This window comes from Podarcis bocagei (genome assembly GCF_964188305.1).
Source record: "Podarcis bocagei genome assembly, chromosome: 4".
Taxonomy (NCBI): Eukaryota; Metazoa; Chordata; class Lepidosauria; order Squamata; family Lacertidae; genus Podarcis; species Podarcis bocagei.
The window spans coordinates 66,461,315-66,474,938 of record NC_138128.1 but is presented as its reverse complement, the minus strand read 5'-3'; the positions used below and the strand labels follow the sequence as shown (position 1 = coordinate 66,474,938).

General features: G+C 40.4%; 1 protein-coding gene across 4 annotated transcripts in view; it reads right to left on the bottom strand.

The window, feature by feature from the left end:
• Positions 1-2,698: 2,698 nt before the first annotated feature.
• Positions 2,699-13,624, bottom strand: part of PDE6C (phosphodiesterase 6C) — a 40,040-nt gene continuing 29,114 nt past the window's right edge. The window contains exons 12-23 of one of the 4 annotated variants that reach the window (XM_081192309.1): positions 12,184-12,330; positions 10,799-10,906; positions 10,574-10,683; positions 9,609-9,696; positions 9,279-9,379; positions 8,261-8,368; positions 8,113-8,176; positions 7,275-7,349; positions 7,086-7,169; positions 6,300-6,453; positions 3,592-3,643; positions 2,955-2,975 (exon numbers count right to left, since the gene is read on the bottom strand). In XM_081192309.1, coding sequence (XP_081048435.1) covers positions 3,624-3,643; positions 6,300-6,453; positions 7,086-7,169; positions 7,275-7,349; positions 8,113-8,176; positions 8,261-8,368; positions 9,279-9,379; positions 9,609-9,696; positions 10,574-10,683; positions 10,799-10,906; positions 12,184-12,330 — 1,059 coding nt within the window. In that variant the 3' untranslated portion in view covers positions 2,955-2,975; positions 3,592-3,623. The other 3 variants (XM_081192306.1, XM_081192307.1, XM_081192308.1) reach the window with 3 other exon arrangements.

Sequence of the window (13,624 nt, the reverse complement as noted above, 5' to 3'; positions counted from 1 at the left end):
TATTCATGAACATGTTTTTACCCTGGTGTACAGCTTGAGTGAATATTGGAACATCTCTACACACATTTAATGTTATTTCATTATATTTTTCAGCATTCATGCACACAGAAGGAAGATAAATCATTAAGGGTGTCCTTGAATAGCAAAGAAAGGTAGCTGTCTGTGTGTGAAGGCTTCTTTAGGTAAGAAGGTGGATTTAAAGGTTAAATCTTTGCCTTCTTGTAAGTTTGGTTGGGAGCCAAATCCAATAAGCAACAATCAGCTTGCATCTGTGTAACATGTCTCTCAGGGCTTTGGAAGAGTCCACTACAATATCTGCTGCTTCAAACACTATAAAGTGTCCATTGTCGAGGTCCAGTTTTTCTTGTAGGTCTTTCCAGTGCAGTTATAAAAAATGGTCAGTACATATTTAATATGCTGCTTTTTGTTTTAATACAAAGTATATGATCAACAGCAACCTTAGTATCTCTTGCTTGTATCTATACAGAAAAATAATATAGTTATATATTTTTATGGCATTGTAAAAGTCTGCATAAAATATTTGGCCCAGTAATCAATAATCGAACAAATGATAAATTTTAATGAAGCACTGTATCATTGGGTTACTCTTGTATTTTGTATAGCTTTGACCCTTTTCAGAAACATTTTTGTAGCATGTTTAGAAGTTTATAGAAGCAGGTGCTGTACAGCTGTATTTGCATTTCTGCCCCTAAGGTATTTGCCACTATTTGGACGTATAAAAACAAAATGGCTGGCTTAGTGAAACATCTGATACTAAAATGATCTGAGGATCATAGTCATAGCACATTTGAAAAAATTGCTGCAGTTGTGTTTTAATTTCAGTAACCTAGTGCACAGCAGATAAAGATTTATCAATGAAAGATATTTCCTTTGCCCATAGTGATCAAGCATACTCTGAAAAGATTAATAGATATGGACTGGATGCTCAATGCTATGTAATGGCCAGAGTTTTCCATATACAACATCTGTATATGCACATGGAGTTAAAACTGTTAGCTTAACTTGCATGGTGGTTGAAGCTTTTTCGGAAACAAATGCCTGTGAGCTGCATTCAGGCTTTTAGATTTTGGCCAAAGTATTTACAACTGGGTTGAGAAGGGTTTTACATTGTTTACTGAGTGAGAATTAGTGCTTATTCAAGGACTGAGCTTGAGTTTTGGTGGGGGGTTGCTTTCAAGACAGATGTCCATTTGTAAACTACCCTTGCTGATTTGAACAAAAGAGGCTTGGCAAATCAGGCAAAGGCCCATCTAGTCTAACAGCCTGGTCTCACAGTAGCCAACCAAATGCCTGTAAGAAGCCCACAAGCATGTCCAGCCACTGGTATACAGAGGCATAATGGCTCCAACAGGGGAGGCAGAACATAGACATCTCGGCTAATAGCCATTGATAGCCTTATCCTCCAGCTAAGTGGATGGTCATCGTACATTGTGGGGAAATGAATTCCATATGCACTGAGTGAAAAAGTACTTTCTCTTGTCTATCTTGAATCTCCCAACATTCAGCATCATTGAATGGCCCCAAGTTCTAGTGTCATGACCAATAAAATTGCTGTGTTTATGTGATTTGTTAGCAGATAGCCTGCCTTCTCACATACTTTTTACCACACGATTCATTTTGTACCACAAAGCTATCATGGGAAGTGCCAAGTTATGTGGGAAGGGTATGGAAACGGGAATACTGGTGTGAAGATGAACGATATACAGCACGGGTTCCACCAACGTGGTCTCAGGTTTCAGACTGTTATCTTTTCAGTGTGGGAAAGAGCCACACTACAGTAGCTCCCACACTGCAGAGGTGATTAGCAGAACACAAGAGTTTGTGTGTACATGAACCTTCCATTCATTACAGTGGATCCAACAGATCCACATATGCAAAATAATGGGCAAATATTTACTACCTCCTTTTAAGAATAGGGCAGCTCTTGTGGATGGGATTTCTCCCTATCTGCTCTAGAGTGGACTGAAGGCTGGTTGTGATCTCTGGGAAATTGGCAAGGTTGTCTGATTCTCAGATAACTGATAGCAGTAACTAACAGGCTCCCCCCCTCTGCAACACCTAAGTTAAGCTTCTGAAGCAAAGCCTGGGTGGGAGACCAAGAGTGAACAGAGGTGCCTTGTCATTATTTCTGAGCACTCGTCCTCCCTCTTGAACCACTATTTTGCATCTGGCTCTGGTTGGTGAACCTTGGTATGCTAGTAAAAAAAGCAAAGTTGATCCTGCGGGCCTTAAGACTGCTCACCTCTGCACTACAGCTCCTGCACCCATTGAAACTCTCTGGATCAAGGTGTATATATGCATGTGCAATAGGTCTGTTTATAGGCACAAATCTGATGCTGGAATTACAGCTACTAACATGACATCTGCTGCAACTTTATTTGTAACAGTACAGGGAAAAGAAGATAAATAATTCCAGATGAAAAGGCTAAACATAATATAAAACCTATTGTTCTCCATTACTAATTATGGGATTACAAGGTGTGCAATGTAGAGATGCTTATATGAAATTGACAGAAAATAGTGTAAAAATCCTGACAGTTCGCAGCTTTAATTCGTTTAATAAAAAACATTCTGTATAAATTGAGGATGACAGCAACCCAAGAAATGAACCCATAATCCACTTGTACAAATTAATCTCTGATTATATTTCATCCATTCGTCGTGATTTTTTTTTCAGTTTCCTCCCAATGCTGTCACTGTTGATTCCACTGGAAATGGCAGACAAGTAAGGACTGGACTGTATGCTACTTTATGTTTCAGAGAAATCCCCAAGCTCACTGAAGATCTTCCTAGATTTCTTCCACTGTAGCAGAAATATTGTCCTTGATGTTTTTTTAGTGCCATTGAAGTCAGTTATAAAATTGTACATGTTTTTGATTTGCCCTCTTCTCCTCCACCTCCTCCACCACCACCGCCGCCACCGCCGCCGCCTTTTGCTGCTGCTGCTGCTTCAGCTAATAAAAAGCAGAAAGCAAAGGGTTATTGAGGTGATGTGTGTGTGTTTTAATAGTATTCATTAGGTATTTTACAGGTGTTTACTTTGTGGCATGAAAGCACGTGTGTTTGGCCATTTTAAAGCTCAACACATTATCAGCAATTGTGCCATTTGATGAATAACCATTTAGCAACTTGATGGCTAATAACCAAATATTATTCACCTAAGGTATGGCACAATATATGAAAACTTTTCAAAGGACAAACACACACTGAACCACTCTTCCTGGAAAGTTTCAGCAACTAGGTATACTTAACTGCATTGACAAAACTGTAGCTGATGAAAGGTCTTCAGACAGAAAATTAAATCATAGGTCGATATAATCCTCCAAACTCTTTGGGAGGAAAAAATGTGGACCTTTTTTTATCCTGAATACAGATGACATGGGGGGACGACCCAAAAACTTTTATTGAATCTCAAAATCAAACCCTAAAACTACTTTTTCTATTGCTTCCAACGTCTTTCAAATGATTCCACAGGTTTTAATTTTTCATAGTTTTTCTCTTTGTAGTAAAGCAAATTGTTGCTTTCTGGTTCATGTAAATTAACATAGCAACATTAGAATGAAAACTTACATTTGAAAGCTGTGGATCACCATGCTACTAGGTTATTTTCGACCCTTTCCACCTGCATTGAAACACGTCACATGATCAGTGGCCTAGCCTCTAGAATGTTTACCTATAACTAACAGCATGATATTCAAAATATTGATCTTAATTTTTGTAATATCTCATATCATCCTGTTTATTTTCTGTTCTGAACTTTCCACTGTAGTGGTTCAGCAAATAAAATTTGTTTTTATTTTGAAAGGCAAGCATTCAATGCAGCATCACAACCAGGTGGTCCAAAGATATGAGTGTAATCCAAATCATATACAGTGGTACCTCGGGTTACATACGCTTCAGGTTACATACGCTTCAGGTTACACACTCCGCTAACCCAGAAATAGTGCTTCAGGTTAAGAACTTTGCTTCAGGATAAGAACAGAAATCGGGCTCCGGCAGCCGTGGGAGGCCCCATTAGCTAAAGCGGTGCTTCAGGTTAAGAACATTTTCAGGTTAAGAACGGACCTCCAGAACGAATTAAGTACTTAACCCGAGGTACCACTGTATTGAACTCCGATGGTAAGCCTACCTAATGTTTCAGGATTGCACTGTTGTATCAGTGAAGTATCTGAATGGTCCTTACATGCCTATATACAAAACTGAAGGGTTTCTACTACTCTACAATTTTTAGACCATTGATCTCTTTCTATAAACACCCTGATTTTGTGAGCTTACTGTTTCACTGTAACACTGTAATGACTAATAATAATCCTTGAATATTGTACAGAGTATTTTAAATACATCCTGCCAAAAATAATATTTTCATAGCTTTTAGAGGAGCAATCTTTCCATGTTATCTTGTCTTCACCTACTTTTAAAAGATGCTTTTTAAAGGCGGTTTTTCTTTTTGAAATTAAAATTAGCAGACCAGAGGACCAAAGCCCCAAAGCACTTTCCCAATCACATCCACATTTTTCACAGGAAGAGAAAAGGCAAAAGCATCTCATCATTTAAAAGAAAAAATGAATTGTGTAGGGTGCCAATTTCTATGTTCTTACAAACCAGCTTAGCTGTTGGCCCTGATGTAGCCCTAGCTATGTATCCACAAGGTATTACCACATACCTTGTTGCATGAGAATATGTACATGCACAATGGAATGCACTTTGGAATATGCATCTTATTCAAGGCAGTCAAGTACAGATGAATAGACTTTTTTACTTGCACCTCATCCTATACTCTTAGTTCCAAATCTAGTAAGTGGTAAGCCTGTTTATTTATGCAGATCTCCTTAGCAGGATTGGGCTGACTGCGTTTTTCTGAGTCTTGCTAATAACTTGGGAAATATCAAGTCCAGAAGGCAAACATGAACGTGAACTTGTCGTTGCAGCTGGAGTAACAGATACAACAGCATTTTCTATTGTTTTTGGCAAGGATACTATTGTTTTGGACTCAGGTTTGTGCAAGGAACAGCATGAAAATAAAGTATTGTATCCTCATAGGGAACAAGGCATTTGAAAAAAGTTATGAAAGCATCACAAGATGAAGTCGATTCAGTTGCTCATGCCATTTTCCTTTTCCTTCTGCCAAGACTCACTTCTTAAACTTAGGCTAGAAATAGATGTCTAGTTCAACAGATAACAACACCAGTTGATTTCTCTAGTGTGTAAAGGGAGATTTTGCTAAGGAATTTCAAACTGGCAATTAATGCTACTGTGACTCTTCCACTTTCCCCACTAACAGCTCAGTCATGTACATATCCGCTCGGAGAAGTAAGTTCCTCTGAGTTCAGTGAGGCTTCCTCTGAGGTAAGTGGATATCAGATTGCAGCCTATACAGCAGCTGATGACCTGGTAGGGCAGAGGCACTTAGGCAACCTCTGAGCAGGTAAAATAGATTGACCACACACACACCGTACCTTGGACAATTCTCTTCCTTCTCCACGCAGGTGCTTTTTTCTCTGCTGAAACACTTGGGGGAACTCATGGTGGGAGGGAGAGTGTACTACCTTTGCCCCTGCACTGCGGGCTTTCTCTGCTGGCTTCCTCCTGCACACTACATTTGGCAGGACTGGTCCGGTATACTCTCTCTACAACGGAGTGCTCATCTAGCATTTGCAGTGGCACCACAGTTGCCAGTGACCTCCATTCTCAGGAAATCAAACCTGAGGTTTGCCTGGCACTCCTGAAATCTCTTACCACTCAGAGACTGGGGCACATGTAACACGGGTGTTTGACTTGCGATTGTGCTTCCTGGAAGACGAACTCTGAGCAAAAGGTGTACTGAGCTAAGATGGTGAGAGTAAGCACCAGACGACTTGGTGTTCCAGCAGCAAAACCAATGGTTTCTTCTGTTCAAAGAAGGGTTAGTGACCCACTAATGCCTGCTGCTCATGAAAGCTGCACAGAAGATGACTTTCAACCAAGTCTACCTTCCTTCTGCCACCTTCCATGGTGTTCCAGAGCCCCCAACGCACTCTGGAACACATTTTATGGGGTGGAAGGAGGGGTAGCAAGCAGAAAGGGGAACTGTTGAAAATTGCCTCTCTCCCCTTCTGTGAGTCAAAGGTTTCATTTGCAGAGCTCAGCTCATGGAATCTCTTAATCCAGCCCATTCCATCCCTACTTACCACTTAAGTGCTGATCAGCAGACTTTAGCCTTGAATGCCAAATCCAGCCAAAGTTACCCAAATTGCACAAGCATGTGCATGCATGTAGGAACACATTTTTATATGCCTAACCTTTCTTGGCAGCTTCTTCCTCCTGCCTTTTCTTTTCTTCCTCAATCTTCTTCATCTTTTCTTCATACACGTCAGCTCGCGACTTCCATTCCACCCGGTTGTTTTGAAGACCATCAAACATAGGCGTAATTTCCTTGTGGAACCTCGAGAATTCCTAAGTAAACAGTGCAGATCTGTAAACTGACCTTTCATGGTGAAATGGTGCATCTACAGTGGTAACAGACATTTCTGACATGTGCAGACTAAAGATGGCCATTAGCTGGCAAGCTGCGGTGACAAACATATTTATCTCAGGGCAGAACTAAGTTGGCTAGCAGGAAGGTTTCTGATGCGCAATGCCAGGATAAGGTAACATTTGTCAAAAATAAGTGGTTGATGGGCAGAAGGGGTTTAATTCCCCCAGCCTGGCTTAGAAACTTGATTTCCCAGTCAAATGAGGGAAAGTGTTGGGTTCTCCCCTGTAAATGCCCCAAGAGGCAAATTTGTGATTAGAAATCATGCACTTGCTGATGAAAATCTAATTCTGTCCTTAGTGTATGTATACGATAAGAATGGTGCTATTTACATTGAAAGGAAACTTTTAAAAGTAGGGAGGGTCAGACATCCTGATATGAAAAGCTCTGAGTAATACCAGTAGGAGATGTTTTAGGGAGACTCAACAGTTCAAAACATGCACAGCTGTAACCATTTAACATACATATTTGACTCTTATAATTCCTTATGTCTCAAAATTTAGGTATACATTGTAAAAATGGAATAATCTGACACTCAAATTATTCGTCTTACCTTGTATACAAAAGTACACACAAAATCAATGAAACCAACTTGAAGCTTGGGCAGTTCTTCACCTTTGTTCCTGTCCATCATAGGCTAAAAAAATGAATGAAGCAGATATAGTCAGTTGAAATACTTGGAAGTCTTTGTTTTTAAAACAAAACAATATAATAGATAATATAATTACAACGAAACACTTACAATTGGCTGTTGCTGTAGGACAGTTCGTTCAAGATCACCTTGCTCCCAGAATTCATTTGCAACCATGATGGCAACCTAGGAATGAATAATGGCTTCTATTGAAAGATCCAAGATTAAACAGCAATTGTAACCTAAAACAGTATTCAACCTGTTCCACAGAAAAAGTAGCAGAAGAATGTGTTTTTGCCATCATAGTAATAACTCTTTAAAAATGACCAATAAGATATATTTGCCACACATTCTGATCGTTTTGGAATACCACAAACATGTCCTGAATCCAACTCTGAATTGAAATGTATCACAGCGAAGAAGGTGGGAATGCATTCTACAAGTATTTAATATGTTACTCCAGTATCTATAGCTGGAAATGAATGGTATGCTGTCTACTCACTGCCCTCTGGAACTCACTAACTGATACCATTCACTGCTGCAAGAGATGGTTATGGCCAATGGTTTAGATGGCTTTAAAATATGATCAAACCTGAATGATTGGCCTTAGCTCTTAGCTCAGAGCCAGAGCCTACATCTGTCTGAACACCAGTTGCTTGGGATGGCAAAGACCATCTGCTTGAGGGCTTTGCAGAGTGCTTGGGCCAGGCAGACCCTTGGTCTGATCAGCAGGATCTGCTCTTCTGAACTTCTTAAAGCTGTTGAATTCCTGTTTTATTATTGTTATGGTAAGCTCGTTTTGGAAAAAGAATAGGGAACAAATCTGGAAACCAATAAACATCTTCACATGCTTCAGCATCAAACGTTTATCTAGATATTACTGAAATAAAAGCCTTGTGTATTTTCTCTCAATAAAAATTACGTCAAACTTGATTCTGAAGATGCTCACCTTACTTTGCACCTCCCAAGGTTTAGTGATAGCAGACAAGTCACAGCCAGTCATCATCATCGCCCTTTAAATAAAGATAATAGATTTATAGCAGGAGGAAAAACAGTACTAGCTTTAGTGGAGGAAGGGTAAAATGAAATTGACCTACATTATTACTTCCTTTTTGGTCGGGTCCATAGATATATATTTAATTGCTTCCTCTTCTTTTTCCATCTTTTCAATTGCATCCACAATCTTTTGAAACATAGTCCTTTTCCTGTGGAAATATGGTGACTTTTACAATGCACACATGGTCCCTTTTACAGCCTACTTGGGAACTTTACTGTCCTGGAGCCCAACATGGGCCTCTGAAATGGAATTATGAGGCCCAACAGCAAGAAACCCTGATGGATATTAGGCACTAAAGTTAATTACGTTGGGTTTGTAATTGCAGTAATGACCTAATGGACTAACCCTGTCAGGTAAACCTTTGCTAAGAATCACATTATCATCACTTTTCAGGTATCCTTTAGTTTAAATATGCACCAACATGTACACAGTGTACTGTACAGGGTATCTGACTAGTTTTTTTTTTTTCACATGATGAGACACAGACAAAAAATCATTCCATACATAAATGCATGTATTTTTGACATTGTTTCTGTTTTTCCTTTTATGTTAAAGTAATACTTAAATACTTAACAGGGACCGCGGGTGGCGCTGTGGGTAAAACCACGGAGCCTAGGACTTGCTGATCGGAAGGTCGGCGGTTCGAATCCCTGCGACGGGATGAGCTCCCGTTGTTCGGTCCCAGCTCCTGTCAACCTAGCAGTTCGAAAGCACCTCGAGTGCGAGTAGATAAATGGGGACCGCTCTCCGGCGGGAAGGTAAACGGCGTTTCCGTGTGCTGCTCTGGTCTGCCAGAAGCTGCTTAGTCACGCTGGCCACGTGACCCGGAAGCTGTACGCCAATAAAGCGAGATGAGCGCCGCAACCCCAGAGTCGGTCACGACTGCACCTGATGGTCAGGGGTACCTTTACCTTTAATACTTTAATCTAGTAGGCTCAAAACATAAAAAACTACCCAGAAAAAAAGTTTTAAAAAATTATAAAATGGCCACAGTAGCTGCATTTTAAATTATTTTCTTAAGAAGGAAGCATTATAGTAGAAAAGAATTTAGCACTTACTTGAAATATAAAGCCAAGTCAGTTGCTATGATTGCAACTTCAAATAAATGTAGAACAGTTTCATACTGGCGCTTATTTAGGTTCTGGAAGATGTTTAAACTCTGCAAGATTGAGATTTTGGCATATCAATACAGCTTACAAAATTATTCCATGTGTATATGCTACTATATAATAATGCATCTACTTAAAGTAAACTGTCTTAGTATTTCCTAGTCATCCAAAATAAAAACAAAAACTAGGGATAGCAGTAGTGTTGTGTATAAAAGTAGCTAATAACAGACCTTCTGGGCAAAATAAGTACAAATAAATAACCTGAACACAGACACAGACCTCATCTTGTAGCAAGGTTTTACTGTACTCTAGATGGTGTCTTTCTAAAATGGAAGAGCCATGAAGTCTTGCCAGTGGAGATGCTGACCTGATGAAACACAATTATATAGTTTAAAATAATTCACAGGGTGTATTTCTGAACCATGAACTTACATACTGTAGAGCTTATCCACACTAATTTGCTTTTAATTAATAGGAAACTCTTCTCATTCATAGAGTACCAACAACATGTCTTCCTGCTGGTCCATCCTGTTGTAATATAGTTATTGACCTCAACTTCCGTGCATGAAAGAGATAAGCTGAGCCCAGAGTTCAGCTGTCCCTCCTTGACTGATCTAGCTGACCACCATGAAGTAGCAGACAACTAACTGTGTAGGTCAGGGGTCAGCAAACCTTTTCAGCAGGGGGCTGGTCCACTGTCCCTCAGACCTTGTGGGGGGCAGGACTACATTTTGAAAAAATAAATAAAAAATGAACGAATTCCTATGCCCCACAAATAACCCAGAGATGCATTTTAAATAAATGGACACGTTCTACTCATGTAAAAACACGCTGATTCCCGGACCATCCGCGGGCCAGATTTAGAAGGTGATTGGGCCACATCCAGTCCACAGGCCTTAGGTTGCCTACCCATGGTGTAGATATAAAAGAGGAATAGAAGTGTGTGTGGTGGGTTCTTTGGGTTGTGTTTTGTTTTTGCAATAAATGGCTATCTGAACAAGAGGACCAATAAATGATGCATGTTGCTCCCACTACAGCAAATTTATCCACTACATAAGAACGTGCCTGGTTGGCCACTGCAGAAAAGAGGATTCTAGCCTAGATGCATATATGGTCTGATCCATTAGGCACTAAGTTGAACTAGCTGCTTTAGATAATGGCAATTTCTTTTCACCACCATCCAATCATGTTTCCTACTTTTAAGACAGTTGTTCCAGATGTATATGTCAACAGACACCACTTACTTCATTTGATACAAGTTGTTGGTCCCTCTGTGATCAATGTCATGGCAAAAAGCTGCAGATACCATAGCAAAGGCTTCTAGGTCTGTATAATATTTCTTTATTCTACCTGTCTATAGAAAGAGAAGGGTTTTAAATAAATAAATAAATAAATAAAGCAAGCATCTCTGCAGGTGTGTTACAAATGACAAACAAATTTAGGCATAGATCCAGAGAAACAAAAGATACCATCAAAAGGGTGAACATGGTCTGCCCAACGTTGAATCCATGCCGCCAGTTGTGGTAAGTAATATCACGATAGCCTTTTCTCACAGTGTACATCCACCTTGTAAGCACCTGTGGCAAATTAAACACACTTGATTCTCTGTACTTTTAAGTCTTGTAAACAAAATACGAAGCTATTTTGCCACAGCTATAAAATTGGTTGTACTATAATAAAGTTGAGATTAATCCTGATTTTGTGTCAGCGTAGCGTTAACAGAATACTAGACTACATACCCTCCAACATTTATCCAATGAAAATAGGGACGTCCCATGCCATAGTGATAATTTATACCCCACACATGGTTGCCCCAGCCATTCTGGGCAGCTTCCAACATATATAATAACATAATAAAACATTACACATTTTTTTAAAAGCTTCCCTATACAGGATTGCCTTCAGATGGCTCAGGGGTCAGATAATTCCATACCCTCCAACATTTCTCCAATGAAAACAGGGACATCCTAAGGAAAAGTGGGACATTCCAGGATCAAATCAGAAGCTGGTATGGCATCTCTAAATCAGGGACATCCCTGGAAAATAGGGGCACTTGGAGGGTCTGGGACTGTGACCTGTGAGACCAGGGGTCAAATCCCCTCTCAGCTCATCTTGGCCTGCAAGACCATTTTGGGTAATCCGCCTCAACCCACCCTACGCCTGACATGATATAGGTAAAGGTTGGGCCTAAACAGCCTCAGCCCAGTATACCTGAAGGAGTGTCTCCACCCCCATCATTCAGCCAGGACACTGAAGTCCTCCTCTGAGGGCCGTCTGGTGGTTCCCTCACTGTGAGAAGTAAAGTTACAGGGAACCAGGCAGAGGGCCTTCTCGGTAGTGGCACCCTCCTTGTGGAACGCCCAACTTTTAGAAGACAGGGCTTTATAGGGAAGTTTTTAATGTTTGGTGTTTTATTGTGCTTTACATTTGCTAATATACAAATCATCATCATCATCATCAGAAAGAGTAGGGATTTGTCAAAGCCAACTTAAGTAGTTTCCAAAGCACCAGACACCCAGCTGATGCAAAGGGAGGGCAATCCTGTTTGGTGACTGACTGATGCCAGTTATGAGGAGCAGCTGCATAAGATGGAGGGTGCCTGTGGGCCTGCTTATGACATAGAGTCAGGCCTACACTCCATATTGACTCTTCTGTGTTGTGTCACCGCCTATTCCCTGGCTTAGTTTGCATGATGAAATGGTGCATCCTGGCGCACCACAGCTGAATATATATACAATAGCAGATCTGCCTCATATTTAGGACTATTAATGGCACGCTAGGTCTGCAAAGGTAATGCTATGTTCTTTGTTTCATATGGCACAGGCTTAGGGAAACAAGGCAAAATATATCTGACCTCTGCTGGTACTTTGAACTTTTCCACAACATTTATCTCAAAGAACATCCGTATCCCACACTTGATCAACTCATGTTCTGTAACGGGGAAGTCACTGAAGCGAAATTCATAAAGTTCTACATCCTTTGGTTCAGGCAATTCCTCTTTCTGTTGGGAAAACCAAACAAAACCCCATCAGTTTGACATGTCACAAGGGATTAGGCGGAGATAATTTTTCTGTCTTTAGCTTCCGTGGGAGGGTTGCCATGCCAACACTTTGGAATCAAAACCACCATGAATATACAGATCTCTCATGTTTCAAGCAACAGTTCTAGAAAAATTAGCATTGCATACTAAGTTGCTTAATATCTCCAAATTATTTTTAAGGTGGGGAGGCGTATGTTTATGCATTGCTTAGATCCAGTTAGATTTGTCATCCAGTTAGATGCACTTAGATCACAAGGTATATATTGTTTAGATCAGACTGGCCCAAATTGTGACCCATCAGACTGAACATAGCTCACCAAAAAAAATGCATTGTGGCTGCCAGGTGCTTGACTTCTACCCACCCCAGGCACCCTGCTTTTCTCTTTCTTTTTTGCTGTGCCAGGCAAAGGAGCAAATCTCGAAGGTTGAATGGGCTGCTAATGGCCACTGGTGGGCTATGTTCAGCTTGGCGGGTCACAGGTTGGGCAGGCCTTGTTCTGGAGAATATTATTTCCCCCCCCTAAAGAGTTGAAGGTGACATGATTCTGGTGTGTATAATGATCCCACTTCCCCCTCTGGCTCAACAGGTTTTGCAGGTTTTCAAAACAGAATTGTTTCAAAAACCTGCAAAACCTGTCTGATGATGAAAGGCAACAGTAGGCCAAAATACATGCGCACGAGTGTATGTTGTAGAATTTTTTTTTTTAACTTTTGCACCACTTTGAATGTTCTTTCAAACTATTGTATGTCTCTAGTCTTAGACCAGGCATCCCCAATCTGTGGCCCTCCAGATGTTTTGGCCTACAACTCCCATGATCCCTAGCTAACAGGAACAGTGGTCAGGGATGATAGGAATTGTAATCAAAAACATCTGGAGGGCTGAAGGTTGGGGATGCCTGCCTTAGACTGTCAGGTATTATTTGGAGAGCGGTGCATAGCCTAAAAGATATAGAGGACATTGCTTTGTAAAAGCATTTGTACATTAAAATAATCTAAAAGCGGCAACTCTATAAAAACAATATTCAAATAAAACAATTTAACAAAAAATATAAAGAAAAAAATTAAATTAGAAATCTTCATGTGCTGCGAGAAAACTGTCAGAGCATTTTTCTGGGGAGAACATTCTAAGCTGAGTCACCACCTCTGAAAATGCTTTGTCCCCCAAGAGTTACACACCACATGTCAGATGCTGGAAGAACCTAAACAAGGGGCTTCAGATGAGGACAATCTCAAAGTGTGGGCAGGAAATAAACAA